At 40.0% G+C, this 16,627-nt stretch overlaps 1 protein-coding gene across 37 annotated transcripts in view; it reads left to right on the plus strand.

Annotated features, from left to right (window-relative positions):
* Nucleotides 1-16,627, plus strand: part of RIMS2 (regulating synaptic membrane exocytosis 2) — a 342,905-nt gene that overhangs the window by 319,176 nt on the left and 7,102 nt on the right. For all 37 annotated transcript variants that reach the window (XM_036338001.1, XM_036338008.1, XM_036338005.1 and 34 more), the window contains one exon: nt 14,001-14,142. In XM_036338001.1, coding sequence (XP_036193894.1) covers nt 14,001-14,142 — 142 coding nt within the window. The remainder of the gene's footprint in view (nt 1-14,000; nt 14,143-16,627) is intronic.

Consider the following 16,627-nt stretch of genomic DNA (forward strand, 5'->3'; position numbering starts at 1 on the left):
CTTTAAGTATTACAAAGGGTATTTATTACATATGTGTCCTTTTTTTATTTTTTTCCTGCCCTTGACAATCAATGATTTCTTATTGGGAAATCGGTAGTGAGTCTTATTTGGAAGAAACTAAGTTCCTACTCTCAGAAGCGGTAGAAATAAAGTTTTTTCCTATTTTGCCCAGTGGGGAACAAGGAAGTGAAAGACAAGGGAGGAATAGTGTGTCTGAAAGTGGTCTTCAAAATAATTGGCTAGTTAGAGCTCCCCAAGTTTCTTCCAGCTTACTGTTGCAATGTCAGGTTGCTATTGATCAATACAGGTTTAATATCAGGGTACTTCCCTAAGCATGATTTAAAATTTTCATGGTAATCCTTCGCTGTTCTTGTGTGCACATTTACATTTCATTTATTTTCTACTAGAGGCCCGATGCACGAAATTCGTGCAAGAGTAGGCCTTCCTTCCCTTGGCTGCCGGCACCGGCTTCCCTCAGGCACCCGGAACCCAGGCTTCCCTCCAGATGGTCATCCAGAAGGACGTCCGGTCTAATTAGCATATTACTCTATTATTATCATAGTCATAGATAATTAAATGCTTTAAATTTCAGGAAATGTAAACATGTCAAGAATTTAGAAGCTCAAATTAGGTAAGCGAATGAATACAATTGTAGCTAAAAATGTCAATGTTTATTGTTAGCCAGGCACTGTTCTAAGAATTTGACATGGATTTACTCCCTTAGGCCCATGACAACCATATGAGGCAGTACACACTTTTATTATCCCCATTTCACAAATGAGGAAACTGAGACGGATAGAGGTTCAGAAACTTGCCCACATTCACCCAGAGAGTAGCTGTGAGTTACCTTTGAACACAGGCAGTCAACAAGACAAGCCATGCACTCAGCTTCAGCCTACACTAGATTACCATTTACATATACTCAGCTACAGTCACATACCTAGTCGTGGGGAAGCTAGAACCCAGGTGTGCCTGCAGATCATATTTAAATAAAACACATTATTGTATACTTGTTTCTCAATTTTTTTTTTTTTACACTAGGTCTTCAGTCTTGAGTTTGCTTCAGTTAAACTGTCATCATTAAGCTGTAACTAGTTTCCTTGGGTTTACAAAGTACCATTCTAAAAGCCTTTTTTGTGACCAAAAAAAAAAAGCTTATATAAATGTGAAGATTTTCAAAATTTAAGGTATATTCGTTTAACCTTGGCTCTTGCAGACTGGTCCCAAAGGAAATTCCTACATCTACACATGGCTAAATTGGAACGGATTTTTGTCCTATAATATGGCTTCTTGAATTGCCAAGACAAAATGTTCCAAAAGGAAGCCAGCATTTTAAAAATGAAACATATAGTTCTTTACAGGTAACTAGAGAGGAGGCACTTTGTATAAATGAGAGTTCTTCCCACTGGGTTACCGTCATTTTACAGCCAAGAGAAGAAATCCTAACTTATTTTTTTGATTTCACAATATTCCGATCACCCTCAAAAGTCCTGAGATTTTTTTAGGGTATTTCAACACACCCTGCGGAGTTGTAAAAGTTAGAAATCAATGGCCTGGAGCAGTGTTTCTTCACAATTTTTTTTTTTTTAATTGAAACAACCCACACAGGATACATGAAGATCATGTGGATAACATACCCTCATGGGCCTACTCGAAGAATATGTTGTTCTAGTCATAACTGGGAAACCCATTCTGACTTATAAAGAAAAGTAAATCCATCACAACAGATGAATTTCACACTGGCTGAGAACAACTTATCTATCAAGAGAAGTGGTCTAGTAGATCAGTAAGCCAGTCTGATTGTAAAGCTAGCCTATTTTTTGTCTTTTCAGAAATAGTGCAATAGCTAAATCTCAAATGTACTCTGTCTTCCAGTTCCATATTCTCATTTCATTCTTGTGCAGTGTACCCAGACATTACCTTTCTACAAAAAGAAGTGCCAAGAAGTTGATGGAGAGACCATGTTCTTTCCATTCATTTGTTCTTGTAGAAATACTGATTGAGGTTATTTTGTGTGCTAGTAGCTTTGCTAGTCCCTGAATTAGGTGGATATGCTCCCTACCCTCTTAGAGTTTTCAGTCTCATGGAAATAGGTATTAATGGGAGTAACTATGTTATTATGAGTGTTAGGAAGGTGAAGTGCAGAGTGCAATAAAAGATTATAAGAAAACCTCATTTAGGAGTTAGAGAAGGCTGCCCTGAGAAAGTGAGAGTTAAACATGAATCCAGGATCGGTGACAGATCTCAGTCTCTCGCGTGCCTCCCGCACACCTTTGACAACTTGCCCAGAGTCCACAGCTAGCAAGTGGTGGAGCTAGGATCTGTACCCCCGATCTGGCTCTGGAGTATATAATCCTAACTACTCTGGGTATTGTTTCTTCATTATTACACTGGATTTTCTTGTATGCTATATTCCTTTAAAAAAAAAAAGTACAATAATAATAGTTACCATTTATTGAGCACCTTCTGTGTGCCCCATTTCTTGGATTTTATAATTCTTCGAGGAAGTTATTATTTCATCATTTTACGCCTGTGAAAACTGAGACTGTGGCCATGGATTATAAATCTCAATGGGGCTGATTTCCGTGAGGATGAAAGGGGCATTCTGATAAACGAAATAATTTATGTTTGCTGACTGGTCTTCGTAGCATCTTTTTGTAAGCTTACAGGGTTTTTTTCATATAATTTGATTTTTTGCTTTCTTGTTCTTGGGGATATTCCAGATAATTATTCTCCAAATCTCTAAGTACCATTTTTAAAAAATAAAAGTAATAATAATAGTACTTTGCTATATTTAACAGTTAATAAATTATGTTTACTGATTTTATCATTGAATCCCAAATGGTGTTATCTTCACTTTATAAGTTACTTAGCCCAAACATTGCATATACTTCCCTAATGTAGAATATTACTGCATATAGAGATTTCAAACATTGCAGGTAATTCTGAGAAAGAAGGAACCATTTCAAGGGAAAAGATACCACTCTTAGTAGGAAAAACAACCCCGCAACTTCCCGAACCATAAACCGAAGGGCAAATAGCATGGTCATATAATGTAGGAAAATGGCTAATTTTCTAATACTTGGTAGGTCTGGTTTCTCAGAGACTTTACCTTAATTTACCTGTGGTTCTGTGCCAGCTCTTCCTAATTAGTTTTGTATGTGTAATTTGTGATGAATTTGATTCACTTGATCTTATGGACTGCTTCTTCTGGTTAAAAATATGGCTTGCCAATCATACAGAACAGATCCTGTCAGTAATATTTAACTGAATAAATTTTTTTTGTTTAATTTCTTTTACACGCCACGAGCTTGAAAATTAAGTTGCAAGAAAATCATCAAAGAAACGGAAATATTTTCCAAATCACCAGAAACCCGAGGGAAGTTTCTTTGCATATGATAGTGAAGCTATGAGGAATTAATATACAAGGAACTAAATAGACTATAATAGAAAGACCTATTTAATTCTCCCCTACTCTTTAAGATGCTATACAACCAATAAGAAGAGTATAAAAGACATCTTATTCTAATCTTTGCATATGATAATATACTTCATTCCTTTTTTTTTTTAATATATTTTACTGATTTTTTACAGAGAGGAAAGGAGAGAGATAGTTAGAAACATCGATGAGAGAGAAACATCGATCAGCTGCCTCCTGCACATCTCCTACTGGGGATGTGCCCGCAACCCAGGTACATGCTCTTGACCGGAATCGAACCTGGGACCGACGCTCTATCCACTGAGCCAAACCGGTTTTGGCATATACTTCATTCTTAATAAGCAGCCCCATTTGATTAAAATGGAGCTTACCACTTTGCCCATGTTTCATTAAAATAAAAATTTCCATACACTTAAATGTAATCCTCCTAAGAACAGACTTAATGCCTAGTACAGTAGGTATCCAGTATCTATTAATAGTAACAGTATATAGTCCTACCATTCTTTGCAAGCTGAATATCAGTATAACTGACAAGACATAATATCTATTATATTTATACTGTTTTTAAATTATAACCTGTGGTTTGATTAGGACTTTTTAAAATTCAGTAATCATAGATTTACACATCTTCATAATACCAATAATAGGGACAGGACATGGATACAGATTTATAATCTAAGTATGTATCTTTTCTAGGGGATATTATTTTTTGCCAGTTTGTGATTATGTGTAATAAAACATTTCCGAAATGAGTCCATACCATATTCAGCAATAATACAATGATTTTATGTTAGATTTACATTCTAGGCCAGTGATGGTGAACCTATGAATGCCACGCGTGTCAGAGGTGACACGCGAACTCATTTTTTTGGTAGATTTTTGTTTGTTAAATGGCATTTAAATATATAAAATAAATATCAAAAATATAAGTTTTTGTTTTACTATGGTTGCAAATATCAAAAAATTTCTATATGTGACACGGCACCAGCGTTAAGTTAGGGTTTTTCAAAATGCTGACATGCCGAGCTCAAGAGGTTCGCCATCACTGGTCTAGGCAGATAAGGTGAGGAAAAAGATTTTGGAATTAAAATAAGTGAACACCAGTTTCATTCAGAGTGCTTATCATATATCATCTTTTTAATCGAAGATTCAGAATCGTTGTTCAGTCAAGTGTCCAGACAGTACCCTTAAAGTAATTTGAAACTTTACTACAAAAGTCAAGTTAAACCCCAAATTTGCTTTCACCCTTCCGTATGTTCACTAAATTCAGAACTAGTCATGGGGATGACCTTTCCTATGGAGACATCTTGTACGAAGTGACTTACAAACACCCACTGACTAGAAAGTTGTAATGGCAGCATCCCATTGCCTCCGAAGACTATGTTTGATGTAAATGCTCTCTACTGTTCTTACATAGTCCTGTATTATTGATCACACAAGATCAGTCTATATATTTGTCCTATCTCATATTGTAATGTCATGTGATTGGAGAAGGGGGGGGGTTTACTTAATGGTGTGGATATATAATTTTTGAGCAATTGAAGAGAAAGCTAACATAAAAATTATAATATCAACTCTAGTTTTGAAGTGTCCTTTCTTAAGATTTAGATTTTGCCTGATGAGACTAGAATGAAAGGGCTGTTTATTTTAGCTATTTTAGTCATCAGTTTTTCCTTTGTAACTCCTGTAAGTCAGGGGCCAGGATGGTACCATTTATCAGTGAAATAGGCCAGATATCATGCAAGAGGGAAGAGCAAGGACTCCGAAAAGCTGGAGGAAGCTTTCCCGTCCGTCAAGGAATGGTAGTACTCAGTTCTAAATAATTGATGCCAAATTGAATATCAGTCCAGGGTTGGCAAATTTACTCTGACTTTTGCCTCTAAGAGAAGCTATACATCTGGATGTTACTTAAAACATTTAAAGTGTTGGCACCCAAATGAAAAATTTAAGCATTATTTGGTCCAAACACAGTGTACCTATTGACCAAATATGCGCCACCAGCTGGCAACTTCTATCAAGGAAATGCTTCCTCCTCAGCTTCTTTTCCTCATTTTGCTTCTTTCCTGTTCCCATGGTCACCCTGACAGCTTAGGACCACATTAGCTCACCTTTCAAATCATCTGAGTCTCCCAATCTGCTGTCTCTACCTTCTGGATCTCCCCACTGCTAACTAACTTCATTGCCTCTCTATCAACGCCTATAAACATCATCTTGATCTTGACACCACTCTTCTGAAAACTTCAGCGGATTCCCATCTCCCACTAAATGGAGCCTTAAGCTTGACATTCAAAGTCTAACCATTTGGTCCTTCCATAGGATAGCTTCCCTGCCTTCAACAGCCCTTAGGCGCCCAGTAAATCAATGAAACGAAGCCTTCTTGCTCTTTACTGCCAAGTTTTTGTTCATGCCTTTCTGTTCTTCTTATACCACTGTACATGCATGTCTACTTGCCCTTCAGGTTAGAAATGTTGCCCCAAGTCATACTGCGGAACTAGTCCTGCCGAACTAGCACTTCCGTTTGGCACAGACATCACAGCGTGTACCGGTGTCAACATTGAGGTTGAGTCACTGCTATAGGATCGCTGGAAAAAGTATATATTGTGGCCACTGCCCTCCTTAGAATGGAAGCCGGTGGCGCCTCTGCTTCTTTGTTTCAGTAGCTTCAGATTCCAAGTTTGGGACAGCGGTTGGAATCTGATTAACAGAACCTTGGTCCTGTGCTCCTGCCCTATAGTGGTACTTGACAATTTTAACTTCTACAATTGAAGAACGAGACATTTCTCATACACAGGAAGAGTGTTCAAATGCTGGTGAGCCAAAAACATTAACAAATATCTACTTAATAATAGAAAGTAACTACCAGTGGGGGGCGGGATTATTAAGCTTGTGTTGGTGGCCTATTTAATTTTTTAAAATACTAGTTTGCTATTGATAATTTTCCTCTTTGCTCAGTAAGCATAAGCAGATAGCCAAGAGTGGGGGGATCAATGGGAGAAGGTTAAGGGAAAGAATATGACTCTTAATTTTAACATTTTCTGCAGATTTGGCCACACAGATATCCATGCACACTCTTATTTTGCATATAGAGCAGAGTCAATTCCTCCCCGGAAAGACAACCTTACACTGTCGTACATTTACTGCGTGCAGATTAAAATCTAGGATTTTGAGTGGTGTGCAGTCCTCTCCCTCATACCCAGATGTGGCTTTTCATGTTACAGTGACCTGTACACCGAAAGACAAGTCATCTGCCTTTCATATATCCAGTTTAAATGGTACAGAACAACAGCATAACCAAATAAAAATTCTCATTTTGAAAGGAGAGGATAGGAACACAAAGCAATCAGTCATCCACAGGAATGATAAAATCCCACTCAGAAGCAATGGTGAAGGTTGAAAGTAGAATACATTTCTTGGCTTACTCACTTGGCACTTTTGGTTCTGTTTTCTGGAAAGTGTTTCTTTGTCCTTCATTCTTCGAAGCTGCAGGGTTTATATTGAAGAGGAGGCCTCATAGCTTTCATAGCCTGCTTGCTGGTGCAGATTAGGAAACTCAGTAGTTACGTTAGGGGTTGAACAGACTTTTGTATGTGGGCTAGTAATTCTTTTTTTCTATACAGGTCCTTCAAAAATTCAGTAGGCTTACAGTCTTTTTGGCTCCAGTTAGTTTCAAGTGTGGGTAACTCCAGTCAAACACCTCACTGGACAAAGATTTTAAGCCTCAAGTTAATTGTTCTTTTAGTTTCTAGCCTCTGTGCCCTGCCTACTTCCTTTGCTCTCAACTTAATGGCAGTCACCTTGGTTTTAAAGCAATGGGCTTGGGGGGAAGGCAACCCCTTAATTCAATTTGGCCAGAAGGCTTTCCCCTTTGGATGGCAAGACCCACTTATTTATACACAGTTCTCTTCCTGCACATTTAGGATAATTTTACATTATTTCAGTCATTTGTAAAATCAGAATTTGTACAGTTGTCAAACTTTTTATACAGATTGTGGTATCTGATCCTTATTCATCAGTACTCATTAAATACCACTACGTGTCATATATTCCGTGATGGAGGCTAAATATGATCCTGAGTTTATGCAAAAGACCTCAGCTTCAGAAAGCTAGATTACCTGCCCAGAGTTCTAAAATGGTCAACTAGAGCTTGAACTCATATTATCTGATTCTAAAATGGCATGCTCTTCCCAGGCTGATGGAGTCACCTGTTGCTATTTGGGTCCACAAAGGGAGTGGGGGGCTGGGGGGAACGTGGTAAGTCACACATCAGCTGTGCCCTGAAGTTATCTGGACCAATTTTGCTCACATTTCATTGGCCAAGCAAGTCACATGACCCCACCTTGCTTCAGATGGGAGAGAAAAGTGAATATATTTAAACAGCCCTAATATCTACCATAATGGTGACTTCCGCTTGTAGTTAACTGTATTATAGCTGTTAACTACCTAGCTTTCATAATAGTTGTAACAGCTGTTGGAATGAATGAATTTGTGCAAAACTCTGAAACAATTTTGAAAATCAACTGTTAATTTTATTAAATTCTCTTTGAATTGTTAATGCAGATCCTGGATTAGCCCAAAAGAAATTGTCAGGTAGTTGTCCCTATTTTGTTTAGACTTTCAGGGGTTTTAATTGCATTTATTATCGTTAGAAGCTCTAGCAATTATAAACATCAGTGCACAGCTTTATACACCAACATACTGTGTATACTACCCATATTGAGGTCTTGCAGGACAAAATAGGTAAATAAATCAACCTCTTTCATGTCTTGACATAAACTCTGTAGATGGGAAGTTATGGCCACAGTGACCACCATGGAGGTCGGGGAGAATGCTGGAGGCAGTTCTTACACTTGGCAAGTTTGGGGTAGGAGGGAGTTCAAGTGCAATTTGAAATCATTACTGGTTTTTAAAGATGAAAATCTAAAGAGGAACCAGCCACTGTGGACCTCGGCTTTCTCATTGCTACAATAAGGGAGCACATAAAGTACAAAGGTACACTGGATCCCAAAGATAGCTTCTGAAATGCTATGATTCAGTAATTTTAGAAAGTCTAACTTTAATGCATTGTTAAGATTATTTAAATGTAATACAAAATGGCTTCTCCAGATTATACTCATTCTGGAAATTGGTAGTTTTGAATAAAAATGCAAAAAGAGTGCCTTCTTAACTCAAAGGGCGTAAATTACGGTCAAAGCTAAAAATTAAAGTCAGTTTTCAGAATCTACCTGCCTGTCAAACCTGTCCCCATAAATCATTTTTCATATTAACATCAAGAAAGTTCTGACTCTAAAGTAAGTCTGTCTGTTATAGGAGTTGAGACCTTCCAGGTGAGAGTAAACAGGGGTGGCTTCTGTGGAGATAGGGTTTAGAAAGAGGTCATGTGACTTTAAGTTTGGCCTTTCATGGTGAGCCTCGTTTGGGGGCATAGGAGAGTTTCCAAATACGTAGTAGCAAAGAGGACCTTTTGGTTTTTGTTGTGAAGTCACTCAGGGTTTTCTGATTTCCAGATATCGTTAGGGAAACTGACCCTTTGGTAGTTTATTAAATCAAGAGGCTTTCTTTGAACGTAGCGGGCGCCAAGTAAATGAGTCATCAGACTAAGCAGAGCAGAATAACGGGGCGCCTCCCCTGTTCAGCTTTCTGCCTTTGATGTTTTGCAGTTCAGAACTTGATTTTTACCTGCCGGCATTTTCTCCACATGCACGTTGGCTTAAAATACCTAACAGGAGAGTGAGTGGTTTAAGGGCTCTAAAACATGATCAGGGCCTTAGTTCTACAGTTTGCTACCTGAGTATTTTTAAACATCTTAACACACACACACACACACACACACACACACACACACACACATATTATGCATCTATAGATAGGTAGGATGTGTATGTATATATACTTTTTAAAAATATATATACACTTTTTTATCGTGGCTATTGAGCTCTTACAAATAATTTTAGTTGGTCCATTCCTATGGTTATAATAAATTATTTTCATAGATCTCTTCGTTAATAATTATCTAAAAAAGTAATTGCTGATTATCACGAATTCAGCAGCTTAAAGAAACACCCATTCATTATTCACAGGTCTGTAGGTCGCACATGGCATGTCTGGGTTTTCTGCTTAATGTGTCACATGGCTGAAATCAAGGTGGTGGCTGGGCTGAGCTCTTGCCTGGAGGCTCTGGAGGGAAATCTGCTTCCAAGGGCATCCAGCTCCCCTGTTTTCTTGCTGTCCACAGCTGGAGGTTGCTCTCGGGTCCTTTCCACAGAGTCCCCTCCACCTTCAAGCCAGTATTAAATGTACACCGAATCGAATCCTCCTTGTGTTTCAGATCTTCCCGGTTGACTTTTCTGGAACCTTCCAGAGAAAGCCCTCTGCTTTTAAAGGTCTCATGTATATGTCAGGCCCACAAAGGTAATCTCTGTATCGATAGGTTAACTGATTAGTAACCTTAATCACTTCTGCAAAATCCCTTTTGACCTGTAAAGTAACATAATCATGGGGGCTATCTTAGAATTCTGCCTACCACACTCACTTTGTGTAGAACCGTCAGTGTTAAATAGGTTCAGTTTTCAGGCTGCATAACATGACAGAGCATTTGGAACACTAAATGAGTTATATTTAGATTAAATTCCTTTTATTATGAATGAGATGCAAAGGATTTGTGGTACTGAAAACGCATTTACTTTTTTAAATAAGTCTATGTATGTATCAGAAAAAGTACATTTAAAAGACATATTTTAAGGAGCTCTTATAAATGCCCAGCATATTGCCTAGAATTCTTTGATTCCATCAGGTGACAAGGAGTAGCGTTATCTTCCTCAATGCATGCTATTAACCATGGTCTTGGTCATACACTAATGATACAAACTAGGAGACTTCAGAGCTAAGAGATCGGACATCATCTGTCATCCTCCCCGTACTTTTTTGTAAATGAGGAACCAGAGACTCAGGGGATATGACTCAGAGAAGGCCACAGGGCCAGCTAATTAGTGGTAGAGATTGGCCTAGAATACATGTTCACTGATTCCCTACCTGGTGGTAATAACTGTGTCATTAATTGAAGATTTTCTACATAATAGGTACTACCCCAAGCACTTTAAATATATTATTTTCTTTAATTCTCACAAAAGCTCTATTAGGTAGACATGATTATTGTCAGCGCCATTTCAGTTTTTAGAAAACTGAGTCATGGGAGGGTAACTTAGTCAGCCTCACCCAGCTGGTAGGTGGTCAGAGAGACAGTTTGACACCAGGACCTGACCTCTTCACTGCTCTGCTCCTCCCGCCACCAGCTGCTGTTACAGGGCCTCTCACACGCAGTGCAGAGTTAGCTCAGTGCCGTCTCCATTGTCAGCTGCACAGGCTTCTACTGGTTATCTGACAGTCCGTCGGTGAATAGCAGGGAATTTGAAGTCTGGCCCTGTCATTTTCTATGTGGTGTCAGGGATCTGTGTAACCCTCTGGGGACTCAGACGCTGCATCTGTAAAATAGGATCCCTAGAGTTGTTCTGAAGAGGATGCATGTAGACAGCAATCTGTGACCAAGAGGACCGCATGCTCATTGTATTGTTGCCCTTTGACAAGTGATGGCTGGGTCTCATCGCCCATTTCAGCACATTTTCCCCTCACTTTTGCTGTGAGAGACTCAGACATTACACATAAGACAATTCACCTTTGCCATTGCAAGGGCTTTGTCCTGAGACCTTTAGGAATCTCGTTGCTTTGAAAGTCGTGTTTCCTGTACATATCCTCACTCCACATTTTCAGACTTAACGGAGGTTGTATATCTCACTTGGTGGTCATTGTTAACAGGGCATTCTTCGCAGGAAGTGAGCAGGAAAGCTACATGAGCAGGACTCAGCCCTTGGCCTGGCTCCCTCACGCCAGCCCAGTACCTTCCATGATTCCAATTCACACCTGGACAAAATGTTATTGCTTTTTGATGTGGCCATTTGGGAATTGCTCTAAATAAAGTCATGCATAGTAAATTGATAAATGCCAAGATCTACTTTTCCTCCCTATCCTTTTATTTTAAACACTTTAACCTCTTTGTTATATGTATTTTTTTTGCTATACCATTGTAAAATAAATTGCAAGTAATATAACATTGCAGGTATAAATATTTCCTGTAATATAATAAGGACACCTTTTATAAGATATGCCATGATCTACCTAGGAAAATTAATAATTTCCTTATCTCATTTAACAGCCAATCTGTCCTATTGCTTTTAGAGTGTTTTGCTTTTATGGTTTCTTGTTTTTGGTCCCCCCCCCCAAAAAAAAAAAAAAATTTAAAGCAATCACAGCTTTTAATAGTTACATCTCTATGATATTTTTTAAATCTGGAACAATTTACTCAACCTTGTTAGTTTGTTTATTTTCATGATATTAGCTATTTTAAGAGATTAGGCCAATTTTCTTGAATGAAATCCCATGTTTTGGGTTTGTCTGATTTTTTGTTTTTGTAATTGTCATTTATCTTTTTACCCTATCTTCTGCATTTTTGAAAACTAGAAGTTGGTTACAAAGATCTGATGAGAAACAGGTTGTATATTTTTGTTCAGAACAACTCAATAGGTGATATTGTGTAGGTTGTATCCGGAAGCACATTTGATTGTCCTGCTATTACTGCTGCTAAATTTGACCACTTGATTGCAATGGTGATAGCCAGGTCTCCCAGTGTTAAAGTGTGTTTTCCTTTAGCAAGTAGAACTAATCCGTGGAAAGATTTTTTTTGCGGGGGGGGGGGGGGGCTCATATGAATAGTTAGTGATGTTAGCATTCATCAATGTGCCTTATTTGAATCATTCATTCCATTGGAGGTTACAAATTGGTAATTTTAAAATTTATTCCCTTTAGATTTCATATATAGTTGATTTCAGAGAGGAAGGAAGAGGGAGAGAGAGATAGTAACACTAATGGTGAGAGAGAATCAATGATTGGCTACCTCCTGCCCACCCGCTACTGAGGACTAAGCCTACAACTGGGCATGTGCCCTGACTGGAACTGTGACCTCCTGGATAATAGGTCAATGCTCAACCATTGAGCCACACCAGCCGGGCTTCCTTTACATTTCTTAACGAACATGCCTCTGTCAAGAAGAGCTTTCTCTCATCAATGGAGGATACTTTATATCATCTTAAGTTCATATCAGTACAACATGTTGATTATCAATTATTTTAGATATCAACCTTAGATTATGGAACTGAGCTGGAAATGAGTCATAACTGTTACTTTATTATATACTTTTTAAAGCATTTTGATGTACATTAAAGGTGGGAGTGGAGAACAGATAAAATTTAAAACAGTGTTTCAAATGGTGAGCAAATACTACGAGAGGTTTGGTGAAAGGAATTTCATCAAGTCACTGGCAATGTCAGCAAATATGTGTTGATCTGAAATGAATTCATTAATATCAGACACGAAAAGAGCTTATTGAATCCCCAAAATGCTAATGATATGCATGGTCAATGTCGATAAATATTTAGACCTGACAAGAAGTAAAGTATTACGGATCATTCGGACTGTCACCCTGTTGGCCCAGCTTTGGTAGTCTCTCAACGCCGCATGCCAGCTTGCAAGGCCCTTTATCATTTAACCCACCCCCGCCATCACTCCTCCATATGTTTTGGTTATTTGCACCATCGCCCAGCGGCACATCCTCTTCACGCCTTTGTCCATGCTCTTTCCCTCTGCAAAGGCACTGCCTTCTTGCTTCTCCTTGGGCCCCAACCTGCCCATTTTGCAAGCTCAGCTCAAATCCCACTCCCTCCATGAGGACGCTCCTTCCTCCCTGACCTCTCCGATAGCACCCCTCGCCTCTGTCACATCTGTGGTACTTGACTCCGTTTCCTATTTGGCCTTTTAATTGACTTCTATAAGTAAACCTCAGATCCACACTGATCCAAACTGCTGAAGGTCCTTGAGGACACGACTTACCCATGACCAGATAGTCAAAAGCTCTTTTTACCGGACATTGCTGGGTTTTTGTATTCCTTTGGGAATCTCTCTGAAAGTTACCAAGAGATGGGGAACTATTAGCAAACAAGGCTATCTCCCTTGGATAGCTTTCCTTGCCTTCTAACATCAATCATCCTGCAAAACAAAAAACAACAACAAAAAAAAAACAGGATGTCATATGAAAGTTAAGGCTAGCATTGAGTATTACTCACCACCGGCTCTTTGGAAATCATGTGAAAGCCTTGTTCTTTTACTATGCCAAAGAGAAAGGAAAAAGAAAAAGGCAGGTTTGAGTTTATCTTGCATTTAAATATTACAATAAAAACAAAGCTTATTATATTTCCCGGAGGTTGAACTTTTTGGTTTCTTTCGTTACCAGTTGGAACACTGTTTGAAAGGGAAACAAAACAATGGCATTTTGTGCTTGAAGACGTTTAGAAAATGTCCATCCCACTCAACAAGGCGTTGTTTGAAACACCTTTTCTCTCTGTTTCCTGAATAAGAGCGCAGCTCTTTCCCTCTGAGGACCTCGGAGTGTGGGCTGATCCTTCTTCTCGCCAGGTGGCCATGGCCACTCCGTCACCCTTTTGTGTTCTGTGTGCAGAGGCAGGCGGTAAGAAGCTGCGGAGCACCGTGCAGAGGAGCACAGAAACAGGCCTGGCCGTGGAGATGAGGAACTGGATGACCCGCCAGGCGAGCCGGGAGTCCGCCGACGGCAGCATGAACAGCTACAGCTCCGAAGGAAAGTGAGTGAGGCCACCGGCGGCGATGCGCAGCCCTCCAGGCCCCCCTCTCTCTCTGCTGTCACAAAAACTGCCTCCCACCCTGCAGCGCCATCTTGGTTTTCACCGGTTTGCTGTGGAGGGAACGTGGCTCCCCTGCCACCGAGAAATGTGGCATCACCTGGCTCTTTATACCGGGGACCTAGGTCTGGGGATAAAATGTTGGGCTTTAATGGCAAGACGCTAAAATGGGACTTTCACAGTGCATATGCGATTGAAAATCGGCCCTAGCTTGAAACAATACACCTAAACGCACAAAAATGATAAGCACTCATGCCACTACTCTGTGGAACAATGCTGATTTTATAAACCTTTGCTCTGAGACTCAGTACTGCGAAATACAGAACATTGCTGGGTGCCTCGTTCCATGCAGTAGCAAGCAGCGCAGACAAAGGTAGCAGCCTAATGCCAAAGCTTGGGAGCCTTCCCTGTACGCAGTTACCACACAGCTTCGCCTTGAGTCGGCTGCCCCTGAGATATTGTGGGGGCATTTATGAAGATGGTGTAGCCTTGTCGCCAGCAATCTAACAGTAATTAGCAACTGCAGATCAGCAGATGGTGCATAAGTGACATTAATAGAGGAAAGTGGGGTGTACTGACTTCACTCTGTCATTCCCACGGAAGCATCAGCTGTTTAGACAGCACCCATGGGCCAGTTCACCGGTGTGAGGCCATAGGCGCTGCTGGCAGAGTATTCATGATATGCCCTACGGACCATTTGTCTAGCACGAGTCTATAAATAGAAGAGCTGTATAGGGCTTCTCTGCACTTATAAATAAGGTTATGTGGGATACTTATGGAAACATCACAATGTTCGGATTAACTGTATCTTTGGGGACTAAGTTTGGGGGAAAACATGGATTCAATGTGAATCAAGGATGCCTTAAAAGAGAGGGAGATTCGAGTACAAAGTCAATGTGCACTGAGCACTCGTCTTTGCAAAGCACCATGTTAGATAGATACGTTAGGGGTATCAAAAGTTTACGCTGCCACCCCTCACTTCAGATGTTTATAGTCTTACTGGAGAAATGGATGAATAGTCCTAAATTCATTCAACAAACAGAACTTAGAACTTCTAGAGTTCTGGGCACTGTGCTATGAGTTGGGGATATAAGCCATACAAGGGAGCCAAAATCAGTGGAGGGTTAAGACCTTGGACTTGAGAATCATATAGGCTTAAGTTCTTATCTGTTTTTTGGCACTATAGAAACTTGGGTGAGTTTCTAGGCTTTGTTTTAATTAATTGATTGAGCTTAACAATTACTCATTAAGTGCTTACAATGCCCCGGGCACAGTTCTAGGTGCTGGAGATGTATCAATGAACAAAATAGAAGAAAAGAAACAAACTCTACCTTCACCAGACCTATAGTATAGTAGACAAGATAGCCATTAAAGAAGAAAAACTATGAAAATATGTAGTAGATTAGGAAGTATAAGTTTTAAGGTGAAAAACAAAGAAAGGAAGAGAGATGATACAGGGTATGTGTAAGGTTTTATGTAGGGTAGACAGGGAAAAGGAGACATCTAAGTAAAGATCTGAAGGATGTTAGTGAGTATATGGATATTTGAGGGAGGAACATTCTATGCTGAAGGGGTCCTGGGGCCCTGAGGCAGGAGCTTGGCAGGTGTCAGCAGTGGAGGGCAGCACTGGAGTAGGGCAGAGGTGGTAACAGACTAGGAATTGAGATGTGGCGAGCAGGGATGGACAGTTTGTGTAGTCTGTACACATCATTGTAAGGACTTTGCTTTTACTCTGAGGGATGAGAAGTCAATGGAGGGTTTTGAGAAGACATCACTCTGACGTCTGGCATCACTCTGTCTGCTGTGGGGGTGGCGAGCAAAGGTGGCAACAGGGAGGTCCCTCAGAAGGCTGTTGCAGTCATACAGAAGCTGGAAATGAGGGCTTGGGCCACAGTGGTAGCATTATTGGGGTCAGATTCTAGATGTATTTTGATAGTAGAGCCAGTAATATTGATGCATGTGGTATGACATGAGAAAAAGAGAGTGTCTTAGTTTGCTAGGGCTGCCATAACACAGTACCACAGACTGGGTGGCTTAAACAACAGAAATATATTTTCTCATAATTCTGGAGGCTGGAAATCCAAGATCAAGGTGTCAGCAGGATTGATTTCTCCTGAGGCCCCTCCCCTTGCCTCACCGTTGGCCTCCTTCTCACTGAGTCCTCACATGGTCTTTTCTCTGTGGGTGCATGTCCCTGCTGACTCTTCCTCTCCTTATAAAGACCCCAGTCCTATTAGATTAAGGCCCCACCCTTGTGACCTCACTTAACCTTAATTAGCTCTTTAAAGGCCGTGTCTCCCAATAGTCATACTGGGGATTAAGGCTTTAGTACATGAATTTCCCAGAGGGAGAGGGAGGGGGAAACAATTCAATATATAACAAAGAGCAAAGACATCTCCAGGATTAATTGAAAGGGTAAAGTTGGGGG

This window comes from Myotis myotis, unplaced genomic scaffold, assembly GCF_014108235.1.
Source record: "Myotis myotis isolate mMyoMyo1 unplaced genomic scaffold, mMyoMyo1.p scaffold_m19_p_16, whole genome shotgun sequence".
Taxonomy (NCBI): Eukaryota; Metazoa; Chordata; class Mammalia; order Chiroptera; family Vespertilionidae; genus Myotis; species Myotis myotis.